Source organism: Colletotrichum graminicola, assembly GCF_000149035.1.
Source record: "Colletotrichum graminicola M1.001 genomic scaffold supercont1.10, whole genome shotgun sequence".
NCBI classification, from domain to species: Eukaryota; Fungi; Ascomycota; class Sordariomycetes; order Glomerellales; family Glomerellaceae; genus Colletotrichum; species Colletotrichum graminicola.
The window spans coordinates 975,291-989,491 of NW_007361014.1; the positions used below are offsets into that span (position 1 = coordinate 975,291).

Sequence of the window (14,201 nt, forward strand, 5' to 3'; positions counted from 1 at the left end):
TTGTCGAGCTTGTCACCAATCTATTTAACAGCACGACCCGTCGGAAGAGCTCCTACTCCCTTCCTGCGTCTCTTGCCCATCCCACACTCTTTCCCTTCTCGCCTGTCTGTTCCTCTTCATTGTTGGCAGACACACCGTGGATTGTTGAAGAGGCTTCTGTAGATAATCCAGTCGCTTCACGCTGCCCGCCGCTATCCAGAACGCGCAATGGCCGACTTTGACGTAGAAGAGGTGCTCAAGAAGCTCACCGTCTCCGAGAAGGTTGACCTTCTTGCGGGTAAGTTTCGTCCCTGCATTCTGCTGAATCGCTCCATCGAGTACCGGAAAGGGTGAATGACAAGCTAACGGTGGAATCTCCCAAGGTATCGACTTCTGGCATACCAAAGCCCTCCCCAACCACAACATCCCCTCCATTCGACTCTCCGACGGCCCCAATGGCGTGCGCGGCACCAAATTTTTCAATGGCATCAAGGCCGCTTGCTTCCCTTGTGGTACGGCCCTCGGCGCCACTTTCAACACTGAGCTCCTCGAAGAGGCCGGTAGGAAGATGGGCGAGGAGGCCAAGCTCAAGGGAGCCCATTGCATTCTGGGCCCTACCATCAACATGCAACGTTCCCCGCTCGGTGGCCGAGGTTTCGAGTCCATTGGTGAGGATCCTGTCCTGGCCGGGCTTGGCTCCGCTGCCATCGTAAGAGGCATCGAGAGCACTGGCATCCAGGCGACCCCAAAACACTTTGTCTGCAACGACCAGGAGCACAGGCGCAATGCCGTCCACAGTATTGTGACGGAGCGCGCGTTGCGTGAGATATACGCACTGCCCTTCCAGCTGACCTTCCGTGACTCCACGCCTGGCGCCCTTATGACGGCCTACAACGGCGTCAACGGCACTTTCTGCAGTGAGAACTCCGACTTGCTGGACAAGCTGGTCCGTAAGGAGTGGGGCTGGGACGGCATGATTATGAGCGATTGGTACGGGACCTATAGTACCACGGAGGCAGCCAACGCCGGTCTCGACCTCGAGATGCCCGGCCCCCCTCGCTTCCGTGGAGAGCCTCTCAAGTTTAACGTGTCGACGGATAAAGTCCGTCAGCACGTGCTCGATGAGAGAGCTCGCGCCATGCTCAAGTTCATCAAGAAGGCTGTAGCTACCGGCATTCCCGAGGGCGCCCCCGAGAAGACGGGAGACACCCCCGAGACTGCCGAGTTGCTGAGACGCATCGGCGGTGAGAGTATCGTCCTTCTAAAGAACGATGACAACGTGCTTCCCCTGAAGAAGGACAAGAAGGTCGGCAAACGCTCATGGGATAGATGACATGGTGGCGATCGCTGACCTCTTACGACTATAGACTGTTGTCATCGGCCCCAACGCAAAGATCGCCACATACCACGGAGGTGGTTCTGCCGCCCTGGCTGCATACTACGCTGTCACCCCCTTCGACGGTATCAGCAAAAAGCTTCAGTCTCCTCCTGAGTATACTGAGGGTGCCTACTCTCACAAGCTCCTTCCACTCCTTGGAAATGTCTGTAAGTCGGCTGACGGCAAGCACGGTATGACGATGCGTGCCTACAACGAGCCCCCGACGGACCGCCACCGCGAGTTTGTTGACGAGCTCGTCCTGACCAAAACAGAGCTGCTGCTCGTCGACTACTACAACCCCAAGCTCAAGTCCAATCTCTGGTACGCCGACTTTGAAGGCTCCTTCGTTGCCGAGGAAGACTGCGCCTACGAGCTCGGCCTCATCGTCTGCGGTACAGCCAACCTCTTTGTCAACGGCAAGCTGGTCATCGACAACAGCACCAGTCAGCGCCAGGGCGACGCCTTTTTCGGCGCCGCCACCGTCGAGGAGAAGGGCCGAGTCGAGCTCAAGAAAGGCGAGACGTACACCTTCAAGGTTGAGTTCGCCTCGGCCCCGTCATCCAAGCTTCAGGGCGGCAACGTCATCTTCGGCGGCGGCGCTCTGCGCATTGGCGGCTGCAAGGTCATTGACAACAAGGCCGAGATTGCCAAGGCAGCCGCCCTCGCCAAGGATGCCGACCAGGTCATCATCTGTTCCGGTCTCAATGCCGACTGGGAGACGGAGGGTAACGACCGCGCCGACATGGACCTCCCGGGCTACCTCAACAAGCTCATTTCGGCCGTCGCTCAGGCGAACCCGAACACCGTTGTCGTCAACCAGTCGGGAACCCCCGTGCGCATGCCCTGGGCCAAGGACGTCAAGGCCCTTGTCCAAGCCTGGTACGGCGGCAACGAGACAGGTAACGCCATCGCTGACGTGCTCTTCGGCGACGTCAACCCCTCGGCCAAGCTCTCCCTCAGCTTCCCCGAGCGTGTCCAGGACAACCCGGCCTACCTCAACTACCGCACCGAGGCCAGCCGCACGCTGTACGGCGAGGATGTTTACATTGGCTACCGCTATTACGAGTACATCGACCGCCCTGTACTCTTTCCCTTCGGTCACGGCCTGTCCTACACGAGCTTCAGTTTCAGCGGCCTCAAGGTCACTGAGAAGGATGGCAAGATTGCCGTCAACGTCAATGTCAAAAACACGGGCAAGTTGCAGGGTGCCGAGGTTGTGCAAGTCTATATCGCGCCCAAGCAGAAGGCCAAGGTCAACCGCCCTCTTAAGGAGCTAAAGGGCTTTGCAAAGGTGTTCCTTGCGCCGGAGGAGAGCAAAAGTGTCACAGTCGATATCGAGACCAAGTACGCTGCCAGTTACTTTGACGAGGAGCGTCACCAGTGGTGTGCTGAAGAGGGAGAGTACGAAGTAATTGTCAGCGACAGTAGTGTTTTGACGGATAAGGCCGCCAAGGGTAGCTTCCAGGTTGGTGAGACGTTCTGGTGGTCCGGCCTTTAGAAAGAGTTGAGAAAAGAAGGAAAGAAAAAGGGGTTATGTACTGCGGCATATGGTGGAATGGTGTTTTACTAAGGAGCCTTTCTCTGTTTGGTCTTGGACATGAACGAATGAACCCTATAACATCCACACAGGGCCAGATAATTGGTTGGCCAAGTGAGTGAGCCAAACAACAAAGCAGATCCCAATATAATCATCCTAATTTATAGTGTGTTATGCCGGTCACTATACTCGTGATGCCTACTCTGCGGAGCTCTGACGCTTCTACTGCGAGGTCGAGCAGACCACCAGGTCTGCTCCGCAAAATGAACGGTTACGACGCGTGGCCAACGCTTCAGTGGACCGGCCAGGTTTCTCGACACTGGCTACACATGTGCGGACCGCTTTACAGATTCTAGCGCAGCTTGAGGTCACGAGCGGCAAGCGGCCGAGCCAAAAGGTCCAGGTTATCAGAGCGGAGATCGTTGCAAGTATGCAGGGTCTGGAAGAGCAGGGCCAAAGTTTCGACACCATTACAGGGTTGCCAAACGCTAGCCAGATACAACATCGTCTAACGGTCGCATGCTCCACTTCGTGGAAGATTGTCCAAGAGAGATTCGCTTCTCATACAGCGCCTACGCCCTTCTCTCCCATGTTTTCGTCGGAGCTTGGTGTTCTGCCGTGTTCTGACTGCAGCAGCTCGGCCGGTGGCAGCCAAGGCTCTGCGTCTCCCAATCTCTGGACGGTGAGACCCGCATTCCCGGCGTTCTTCATTCCTGCTTCGAGCTGGCGCTGATATGAGATGCGGCGGAGACATTCGGATTCCGCAGGAGTCAGATGGAGCTAAGGTCTCGTCAGTATTCAGTCTCCCGCACTGACAACTAGACCGAAGGGGAAAAAATCGACAGGTTGTAGAAGAAGTTGCGAGGAATCAAGCTTACATATAATTCGACAAGGACGGCGTGGATAACCAGAGCCAGCCAAGACCCGGCATCGAAGACGGACGTGAAACCGGCCGCGATCTCGGCGGGCTGGTGGGCGTGATAGTTGCTGTGGATGATGACATTGAGACCAGGGCTCTCGCCCGAATAGTAGCCGCCGCAGCCCGGGTAGAGATCGATGACCTTGGTCTGATTGTGACTGAAAATGAAATCTAGCACGGCGCACTGCTTGACCTGGTAGTAGTCTGAGTCGGCCGTAATCATGACGGCCAGGAAGCCGATGATGCGCATGGTGACGATGAAGCCGGCCTATGAAGCATGGTATGTTAACCCTCAATCCTGTCAAAGAGGTCAAGATTTGCAATGTTTTGTCTTACGTAGACCCAGGCTCTCATCATCCAGGCACGATGCTGCTCTATCTGGAGCTTCTTGATGTTGTAGAAAGAGAGGCCCAGAGCGCCGAGAAACATGATACTACTGGTGCCCATCGCCGTCTGCATGCTCACGCCCCCCCCAAAGGCACGACGGGCAACCATCAAGACACCGATGATACCAACAATGCTAAGGAGGATGACGAGATACCCATTGAGGCGATGGAACAGTATGGCCTTTTGTCGGATGACGGGTATAAACTGCAGACAGGCGAGAAACCCACCAGGAATCATGCCAGCGAGGTGCATTACGATGCCGGCCCTCCCCGTACCCGACTGATAGAAGTAACACTCCCCTGGAACGGTGCGCTGTTTGTGATCCGGGTTGCAAAACACGCCATCAATGTTGAAATATATCATGCGGGAAAGGGCGAAACCCATCATCCCTCCCGCCGTGACGACAAACAGGGTAAAGTTGTAACCCCTCTTGAAACCAATGGGGTGATAAACCTTGCGCGCGAGAGCGACGAAGCCTTGGACGGAAGGTATTGAGAAAGGAGGAGTAGATGACATCGCAACGGTACCCAAAGGGGGCTCGGCACAACGCAAGGTTGATATGGACCAGGGAGTGAGACAGCGCCGCCGCTTGTTTCCTTCTTGTTTGTGGAAGAACGGCTAAAATATTTGACACGGTCGCAGACATGAACGGAGTGGCAAAGCAACTAGTGAGAAGGGGACCTTTCATTTAAGTTGAAAACCCAGCCAACGCAATAACGACGTTCCAGGGTCTTGGACAATGGTCCCAAAGTGACAGTTTGCTTTAGCGCAGGGCCACATAGAGGCACAAGTTTGGGGGGCAAACATTGATAGCTTCTCGCAAGCAAACATCTGGCCACCCAGATAGGCGAAGTCAGGGCTGAGCTAGGGACGAACGTCTGGATCCTCAGCGGAGGGGGAAGACGCATCACAGAAGCTAGGTATGCATAAAGGATTCCAAGAGACTCGACCACGTGAGCTGCTGCACGATGAGAGCTTTTCTCTCCCCCGTCCCCCCAGCCTCTTGGAGTGAGACGGAAAGGCCTACCGTGCAGATAACAAGTAAGCCGACCAAACTTTCCAATCCATGCGGCCGTACGGGATAGATCGAGTGCATACGGACAGCATTAGTGTTGATATAGATGGCGGGGGCGACCAAGAAAAGGGGAGATGGCTATAGGTATGCGTCCCGTAGCGGTGTGCCTATGCCTCGCTCGACAAGGATTGTTACATCCATCACACAGCCACTGACGAGGGTGCCAGGCACTGGGAAAGGAAATGCAAACCCGGGCTGCGAGCAAAACACTGCGCCATACACAACAGCCCGTATTGAGCTAGACCGCCGAACCGAGTCGAGGGGTACAGATTGTCTAGCGGAAGAAAGAGGGGTAGGAAGAGAAAAAAGAAAATTATCCTGAAAAAAGAAAGAAAGAAAACAAAATGACTTGGGGCTGCTGGTGACAAACACTTCATCACTCGGCCAAGATTTGAATGTGATGGTAGGAAGGAGGGGAGCACGGGAGGTACCTGCCTAGGTAGATAGGGAAGTAGGTAAGTACAGGTACGTACCTGTTCAGGGCCCTCGAACCGTGGCCCACCTCTCCGACGCGTCCAGCCCCTCCGCTAACTTGCTCCCACAATCGCCGCCAACCCCGGTATCCGCGTGCCCGGCCGCCGCGTCTCGGTCCATTCTACCGCACCCCCCCTGTTCGAACCGGCCTCTGCTTGCTCCTACCTCGTTACCTACCTATTCAGGTATCAACTCCATCCAAGTGTCAGAAAAACTCACAGTTGATGTGATACGGCCGTGCGTATCCCCGTACATCAAGATGGCGTCAACGCAAGCCCCTCCCCCGACGGTGATCGCACAAAAGCAAGCCTTCCTAGCAGCCCAGAGCCGTCTCCTTTCGCTGCCCCTCCAGCCATCCCCTTCCTGGCTTGCCGCAAACGAAGCAGCTGAGACCCCAATTCCTGACCCAGTCGTTGAGCATGTTGTCGCCCGGCTCAACAATGCCGTACTACAACATTCGCGGCGCGCCTACTCGCACCAGGCGAGCCGCCATGTCGCCGAGCAAATCGACGCCCTTTACCTGTCCCAGCCGTTCGCGGCGCACGACGACGAGCCAGGCGAGGGACTGCCTCTGTCTTTGGACCTAAGTAAGTCGTTCTTCTGACATGTCGAACGGACCCGTGCCATGATTAGTCTGGATGTGATGATTAACGGAGCAGCACAAAAGCTGAGGAGGCGGCCGTTAAGTCCCTTCCTTCGACATGGCCGGCCGATCGCGACGTCATCGCATACCCTATGGAAGCTAGGCGATATGAAGAGCAAGTAGATCGCCTTAGGTCGCTCGCTGAGAGGAGGCGGCAGGTTGAAGCCCGCGTGGGACGGGTGCGGCGCATGGAGGCTCTACTTGGCCCTTTTCGCTCCGACAATGATGGTATGGGCGTGCAGGAGAATCTTGTTACCCGCGACGGTGAGATCGAAAAGGAGATGGAGAAGATGCGAGTTCTTTTGGCACGCGTCGGCGGTCGTGTCAGCCTTCTGCCTGAATCCACGGAATCTGGAAGCTTGTTCAGGGAAGATGACTCCCCCGTCGTGGAACGTGTGACCGCAGGAGAGAAACGAAAGCTTGAAGACCTCCTCGATAGCTTCTGAAGCGCTTTTTAAGGGCGATATACGTCACGGCTAAAGCGAAAGCGCTCGTTTTGTTGAGCTCATGAGAGTATATTGGATACTGATGGGAGAGAGGCGTTAGGTTCTAGGCTCTAAGGATACCCCAATGTCAATTAAAAGCAATCTGCCAGTCCCTCCTAGTTCCTTCCGAAGCCTTAAAAAAACGCCATTGGTCTCAAAAGTTGAAGCTTGCCCTTGCTTGTACGTCTGCTCCCTGCGCAGCCTGCGCTCCTCTGCCAGTCCCACAGCGAATTAACACAGAGGTGTCGCTGGGATCCTCACTGGTAGGTCTAATGCTCTTCTTCCGCTGTTTGATCTCCCCCTCCAGAGTGGCATCTTTGGCGCTGTCGTCCACATCTAGACCTTTCGACTTCTTGTCGCCCGGTTTTGATGCTTTCGGTGTCTCTTCCTCTTTGTTGTAGGGGTTTGGTCGCACAACTCGCAGCTTAACGACAACCTCGGTTTGACAATCTTCTGATGCTTTGTAGTATATCCGAAAACCCACCACAGCCACAGCGTTCCAAGGGTCCCTCTCAAACTCATCCTGGTCGTCAACGGATACCGCCGGCGCCGGCTGCGGCGACATGCGGCCAACAGCAATGGGTTCTTGTGCCTCTATGGCATCGATCTCGAGTTCTAGTTCCCGCTCAGAGAGCTCTGACAAGCTGGAGACACTTGAAATCCCATCGTCGTCTGATTCGCATAGCAAGAAATCGGAAGCTCTCGAAGGGGCTGCTGCTTCGCTCTCTTGTGGAGTGGCTCCGTGACCTCCACTCTTAACGCTACTGACCTCTCTCGCATCACCTTTTGACTTTTGAGTCTCTAGAATGGCCTCTGGTACTTTGATGGATAGCCCTTCGTGGCAACGAACAAGCATCCTTGCTTGCATATTCATGGATGGTCTCGCCCCATCATGAGTACGGGGAGAGGCCGGTGACTCTTCCGGGACAGTGATTTTTGGACGGTCAGCAAACTTGTTCTGGCGCTGCTCCATTCCGCATATTTTCAGGTCGTTTATCCTTGGCTCAACACCCACAAAGTCGGGCGTTTGTATCGGGATATGTTTTCTTGTCGTGGAGTTCGGTGACTCTAGGGATACGGGGGGTTCCTCGTGTATTTGTGGTCGCTTTGATGGTACAGAGCAAAGTCTTCCCGGTACAGACCGCATCCCTTTTGTGGCCCCTAACTTCTCGATTTTAGCCTTGTGCCGTGCTTTGCGCTTTGCTTCCTCCCTCTGTCTTCTTTTGACAGCTCTGACCTTGAGGTAGTGCTGTTGTTCTCGCTTCTCGAGGAGCTTCCGTTTGATTTCAGCGCGTTTCGTTTCCCGGTTCTTCTTCTCGCAAGCTTCTCTGGCTGCCTTCTCTTGGGAAGACTCCACTACTTTCCCTTTGCTGTGAGCAAGGTCGTATGCCAGCCCTATTCGGATAAGCTTCTCCCGGCGACCCTTGGCATTTTTTCGAATAACATGCTCGATGGGAAGAACCTGATCGTTTCGAACTGCATCCAGCTTGACGAGAACCTCGTAGCTACCGGCTTCGAGATCGAGCTCAACGTTGACTGAGCGGGTCATGCGGTAAGATGCTTGACTTCGTACGACATAGTCTTCCTGGCCGGCTTTGTGCAGACGGAATTGTAAGTCAAATCTGTACTGTCCTTCAAGCCCTCGGAAGTAACGGTCGTCTAGTTGAGCCAGGACAAGAACTACTGGGCCTGACTTTGAAATTGTGAATGCGAAGTATGTATCGTGGTAATCCAGTGTCCACGGTACCGAAAGTGTCGTCCATATAGATGTAACCTTCCAGCCAGGGCCAAACAGCCGAGTCGCATCGAAGATGCTGTACTTCTTGAGGAGGTCAACGTAGGAGATCCAGAAGACTCCATCGTCTCCAAACGTATGTTGGAGTTTTTGCAACCACTCCGGGGTCCATTCCTTGGAGCCGTCACCTGCTGCTCGTTAGCATGGAGTAACATGAACACTCATCAAGAGCCTAAGATATCACTCACTCCAGGCGCCTTTCCACTCCCCCTTGCCCCAAGGATTCTTCAACAACACTAGTCTATGGCCGTCCATCTCGACTGCTTTCATGACACTATAGGCGTGCATCTCAATGATACCCTTTCTTTCGCCCCAGCCTCTTGATGCAAATCCCGTGGAACAGCCCAAAAGCCAGTCCTGGTTGACTTTGAGCAGCTTCTCGTTCCAAAAGTATTCCTTATCAAGAATATCCGTCGTGTATATCTCAGAGGTGACGCCTCCGGTCAGATCTTCAATGGCCTCGCCGGTAAAGCCACCCTCGATAGACGCATAGTCACCATGCGCCTTGGCGTAGGCCTTTTCGAGGAGAGGCAGCCATGTCTCATTTGGATTCTCGCATTGAGCAAAATACAACGCACCGCTGTTCGTCTGGTAGATGCGTCTGTAGGCCTCCTCTGAGTTGACGCGCTCTCGATCTTCCCAAAGAATACGTTCGAGATGTCCTTCATCATAGTCGGGCTTGGTGAGATACAGCTACGACACAGGTTAGCATGAATAAAAGACGCCTCCTCCCATGCCCGCCGCTGTAGGATGAGTCGACTTGGGCATGGAGGATAGGGCAAATAAGCGGCTAGATACCTTGTCATCAATGATTTCGCTGAACCACTCCCCGTCGCGATGAAAGACAAATCCATAGACGCCGATATTTTGATCATGGGCAACGCAAACCCTCTCGATTAGACCAGGCTTGTTGCTGAGGTTGCACAATGCAGCCATGAGCCAGCAGTCCCCGTCCCGGCCTTGGCGTACATCATCGGCTGTAGGCCCTTCGATAAAAAATTGCGGCTTGTCGAAGATGTCGACAACCCGTTTCACGGCTTTCGGGTGGAACAAAGGTTCCGGAGGATCCCTGCCCTTGGTATTCCAGAGGGATTCGAGGCAGTCTCGTCGCCCAAACTTCAAGTCAAACTCGATGTCATAATGAGGGTCTCTATAACGTTGGTTCACCCTCCGGCATTCTTGTACAATCTTCTCGACTTTGGCTCTGCAGACAGTTGCAGCCTCCTCGTATGAAGTTTGAGTGCCGATGCCTATGACAGTAGCGGATCGCTTCGCAACCCTCTCCGCATACGCGTTCTGGGGAATGACAGTTGTGGCTGAGCACGCCGATTAGACAAGACTCATATCGGGCTTGATGCGAGGGCGGGCGGCGGAGATCTCTTGCAGCAAGGAAGCGACCAACCTTTACCCGGGGCCTTGGTGGTAAACTTTGCCCAAAAATCGTCGACAATTTCTTGAGGAGGCTGTTGCTTGACCTTTCGGGGTTTGCTAAGGATCACAGGCATGCTGGCTAGGTGTGTTCGGTGATGCAGGTGGTTAATGATGTCTGGCACCGCAGACGAGGAACTGGATTCTGTATCTGAGCTAGAGCTGCTGCTGGACGACATGGCGGGAAGCATTGAGGGAATTGCTAATGGATGTTGTTACATAGATGGCAGCTAGTACTGAATATCGATCGTGCTTGCTGACACTCGTTCAGCCGACCCGAGCCACCAGCTACCTAGGCTGCGTTGTTCAATTTGCGGTGCTAACGAGGCAGGCGGCCTCAGCTGCACTATTATAGATCCTTAAGGAAGTATAAGACAACGTCCAGGAAAGGAAGAGACACCCACGAAAGTGCCAGAACAGAACGATCAGGTCTCGTCGGGAGAGAGCATGCACCAGGCAAACTTCACTAGTTGCGAAATGCAGGTTAGGGGCAGCGCTCTCCATCCCTATATACACACACATAAGCTAAGAGGGCCCGAGAGTCCCTTCACCTGTTAAGATGAGGCTCTTTGTCCAACTAAGAACCGTCGGCTTACGAAACTGACCTCAGGCGAGAAACGTCGCTCGACGTGCATGCCTGCTGCATGGAGAGCAGGTAGGGTGTGGTACGGGGCTTCGAGTTGTGCTTCACTCGTGACCTATTTTCACAGCCAAGCCGTCTCGTGTCATCAGGCAGATAGGCAGAGACGGGCAGAAAGAGTGGGTTAAGCTGATGGTCTCCCTAACATCAGGCTGTTGCGCAACAGTGAACTCCAGAATATGGCGCCGATGATGCAGGCTGCGGCATGCAAGACCACCTCGTGGGTTGAAATGGCCCAGAGCTGATTAGCGCCTGAGGCGGGCTGTTGACATTTTACCCCGCTTCGGACTTTGGAGCCATCCATGGCCGATTCTTGGCATCGAGTAAGATACTGATGCAGCGAAGCGGTTTGGCCTTTGTTCGCCGAGTTATCATCGTAGCCCGCATGTGGTTATTGCGTCTTGGGTCGTGGGGCAACGATTACAATCTACGAAAGGCCCGTCGGCATGACGTGGCGAGACATGGCAGGAAAGGCAGGAGCCCGACTGCAAGCAAGCCTCCTCGTGAGGTGGGAATCACGGGATGGGTGGCCAAAGCTTCTGCCGCAGCGCCGGGTCCCACTACCGTCCGGTTACGCCGCAGCTGAGACCGCAGTTCAACTCTTCCCCGTCATCGTCGGCGCCTCACCGACTTACCGATAAGTGGCGACACATACAGCAACATCAACGACCATGTCCAATCCTGATTATCAAAAAGACAATCGCCGACGCCGGCCGTGGGCGATAAGTTGAGCCCAAGGCCAGATTGGCTTTGCAGGCCTTCTTCGGCTTCTGAACAGCTCATGCAACAACGGCTGGCTGCATCGGGCTCAGTGCAAAGCCTTGGACTCTCTCCTCCGGTCTTGGTGTTTCTGGGGGTCGTCATATCTACCTTGTTCCCATAGCTTGCCCAATATCCGTGCCATCGCACCTCGTAGCTGGTCGTAAAGCATGTTGAGGTATCCTTTAGCCCGGACGCTATGGCGTGGCTTCGGCAATCGAATGTTCGGCCCCATCCACCCCAGCTGCGCCCTACCCACCACAACATCACCCAATTCAGATCACCCGTCACAACTGCAACACCCCTCCGCCAAAGACACGCAGACAACTCAAACAACAGCAGCTTCTTTTTTTGTGCGTCACGCCACAACAGCTTTGCCAAGGTGTCCACCATTTTTCCCTTCGAAAGGGTCTTCTACTCAACAACCACTTCCACCGCCCCAAAACTCTTCTTCTTCTTCATAAGATACTCGAATCTCTCACCTCCCCCTCAAGCCCCGTCTTCCATTCCAAGAATATTTTCTCGTCCGTTGCGGTCAGTCGGCATCCACCCGGGACCAGCGTGAGCCGTCCATCTAGGCTATTGTCGACCGGTGCATCACGACAGTGTAAATCCCCAGCCACAAGTTACCTCGACACCGCTGTCCTGTGATTTATTCTCGTTGCTGTCGTAGTCTCGCGCAACGCGCTCACTAGCGCCGCTGCCTGTGCTACTTTGTTGGGGATACCCAACCGCAAGTAGCCCAGCCGAGCCCAAGTGAACCGACTGTAGGTGGCTGCGAGGGCCTTGAACATTCTGTTTCCAATTGATGGACTGAAGATGCATTCAAATACGTTGAGACCGTCCGTCGTGAGAGTCGTTGCAAAGAACCAAGCGTACTATGAAGAAAGGAAGCCTTTCCCGTTTTGTTCCAGAAAATGAATAGTGTTGACGAAGGGGAATCCGTGTAGACGCCGTGTAAACAAAGGATGCCGATTGGCGACAAGCCCATTTTGTGCAGAAATTGAAGTAATAACTAGAATGAAAAGGGGGAAGGTGGAGTAGCAGTAGTAAATAAGTTCGAGAGGCGTGAGTGGTCGTACTGAAAACATGAGCAAGCGGTGTCACACGGAGCAACGCCGCAAAGGGGAAGGACTAGTCTGCACAATGTGCAGACTGGTTTTGCTGGCCTAGACCAGAAAGTCACCTCATCTAAAGGTGGACACGGCCGTGGTCGCCACCTAGGCGACGGGGGCGATGGGCGCGATGGGCGCGATGGGCGCAACCGCGGGCTGGGGGATGCCAGGGGCAGCCGTCAGGTCCACATCGTTGGGGATCTCGCCGTTGGTATTCTTCTGGGGGCAATCACGAGAAATGTGACCAGCCTCGCCGCACTGGTAGCAGGTCTTGCCAGCAGTGTTGAGAGGGCCACCGTTGGGCGCAGTGCAGTCGCGGGAAATGTGACCAAGTTTGCCGCATGCGTAACATTTCATAGCCTGAGCCTGGCAATCCCTGGCAAAGTGGTTGGGGCCACCGCACTTGTAGCAGGTTGCGGGACGAGGGCCACCGGTGAAGCCGCCTCGGCCGTAACCACCGTATGCGCCGCGGGGAACGGGACCGCCACGACCCATGTTGACACCGGCAGGGCTGGGGCAGGCACGCTTCTCAAAGTGTCAGCAATCCAAATCGTAGGCATCAGGGTTCCAGATAATCTCACGGCGAGGTGGCCGGGCTGTCCGCAGTTGTAGCAGCGGCCGCTCGTGCCGGCACCGCTCAAGCGCAGAGTAGGGCAGTCAGCCTGCACATGGCCAAGACCCTGGCAGTGATAGCACTGCTTGGCCTCGGTAGTACGGGGCAGAGGGCAGCCGTTGGACTCGTGACCGGGCTGCTTACCTGTATTCTTTCGTTAGCGGTCTGAGTGATCTGGCCATTGGGGAAGCGCAGAGCTTACAGTTGTAGCAGAGACGCTCAGCGGAGGAGCAAACCTCGGCGTAGTGGCCAACGTTGCCACACTTGTAGCAGGCGCGACGAGAGAGGGAAGACATTTTGATAGTTATGTGACTAAGATTGTCCATGTTAGCCTTACGTGCCGAGCGCATCGAGTCTCGTGCATCTAATGTCTGCCACACATTCTGCAGCGGCAACTTTCCGTCTACAGAACATTCATCGTGTCCAGATCGAGTGTCAATTGTCGCAGACAACAAATAGCAAAACCAGCGCGGCCCGCAGCACCATTCCTTGCACTTTGGCAACAGCGGAACCGCAACGGGACCTCAGTTGGCAATAGCGCAATCAAGTGGCCCGTCATGATGGTTTCTTGGGCAAGGGCATGTAGCTTGATTCGGCAGCGACTGCCCTGGGGGCCGTACAGAGAATGTGCAAGTAATCCGGCGCTCGCAGCGACAAGCCCTGCGACAGTTATTGCTTCTCGTCCCGAAGACAGTACCCCAAAGCTCAAGACTTATGGGTTCTTCGCGCGGCATTGCTATGACGGTAGCTGCAAACTGATTGAGAGATCATGGCAAATGATCCACCGAAGGCTTTTCGGGAGAGCGGCGCATATGTTCCAAATCGGAATGGCAGGACCGAACGCGCGGTGATGACGGCAAGCGAGACGGCGCAAATGTGGCTAAGTGCCGACGGAGGGCTGATTCGGTCTTCGGGTTCGGTCAGGTTATGGTGCAGGCGATATATCCAGTAGCGGGGGATTTTGAAGGGGGTGA

The 14,201-nt window shown here is 54.8% G+C and overlaps 5 protein-coding genes across 5 annotated transcripts; 2 read left to right on the top strand and 3 right to left on the bottom strand.

Moving 5' to 3' along the window:
- Positions 1 to 207: 207 nt before the first annotated feature.
- On the top strand, positions 208 to 2,855 carry GLRG_03546 (glycosyl hydrolase family 3 N terminal domain-containing protein; the record flags this gene model as incomplete). The annotated part of the gene is made up of 3 exons (XM_008094231.1): positions 208 to 277; positions 363 to 1,285; positions 1,347 to 2,855. 3 exons carry the CDS (start codon positions 208 to 210, stop codon positions 2,853 to 2,855), a joined length of 2,502 nt encoding a protein of 833 aa, XP_008092422.1.
- A 600-nt stretch (positions 2,856 to 3,455) lies between these two features.
- Positions 3,456 to 4,716, bottom strand: GLRG_03547 (uncharacterized protein; the record flags this gene model as incomplete). The annotated part of the gene is made up of 3 exons (XM_008094232.1): positions 3,456 to 3,674; positions 3,773 to 4,081; positions 4,150 to 4,716. The coding sequence occupies 3 exons, from the start codon at positions 4,714 to 4,716 to the stop codon at positions 3,456 to 3,458; spliced, it is 1,095 nt and encodes a 364-aa protein (XP_008092423.1).
- A 1,292-nt stretch (positions 4,717 to 6,008) lies between these two features.
- On the top strand, positions 6,009 to 6,838 carry GLRG_03548 (uncharacterized protein; the record flags this gene model as incomplete). The annotated part of the gene is made up of 2 exons (XM_008094233.1): positions 6,009 to 6,336; positions 6,417 to 6,838. 2 exons carry the CDS (start codon positions 6,009 to 6,011, stop codon positions 6,836 to 6,838), a joined length of 750 nt encoding a protein of 249 aa, XP_008092424.1.
- A 193-nt stretch (positions 6,839 to 7,031) lies between these two features.
- On the bottom strand, positions 7,032 to 10,177 carry GLRG_03549 (calpain family cysteine protease; the record flags this gene model as incomplete). The annotated part of the gene is made up of 4 exons (XM_008094234.1): positions 7,032 to 8,800; positions 8,861 to 9,365; positions 9,471 to 9,988; positions 10,075 to 10,177. 4 exons carry the CDS (start codon positions 10,175 to 10,177, stop codon positions 7,032 to 7,034), a joined length of 2,895 nt encoding a protein of 964 aa, XP_008092425.1.
- Positions 10,178 to 12,719: 2,542 nt separating this feature from the next.
- Positions 12,720 to 13,523, bottom strand: GLRG_03550 (zinc knuckle; the record flags this gene model as incomplete). Its single annotated transcript, XM_008094235.1, has 3 exons — positions 12,720 to 13,139; positions 13,196 to 13,371; positions 13,430 to 13,523. The coding sequence occupies 3 exons, from the start codon at positions 13,521 to 13,523 to the stop codon at positions 12,720 to 12,722; spliced, it is 690 nt and encodes a 229-aa protein (XP_008092426.1).
- Between the last annotated feature and the right edge of the window lie 678 nt (positions 13,524 to 14,201).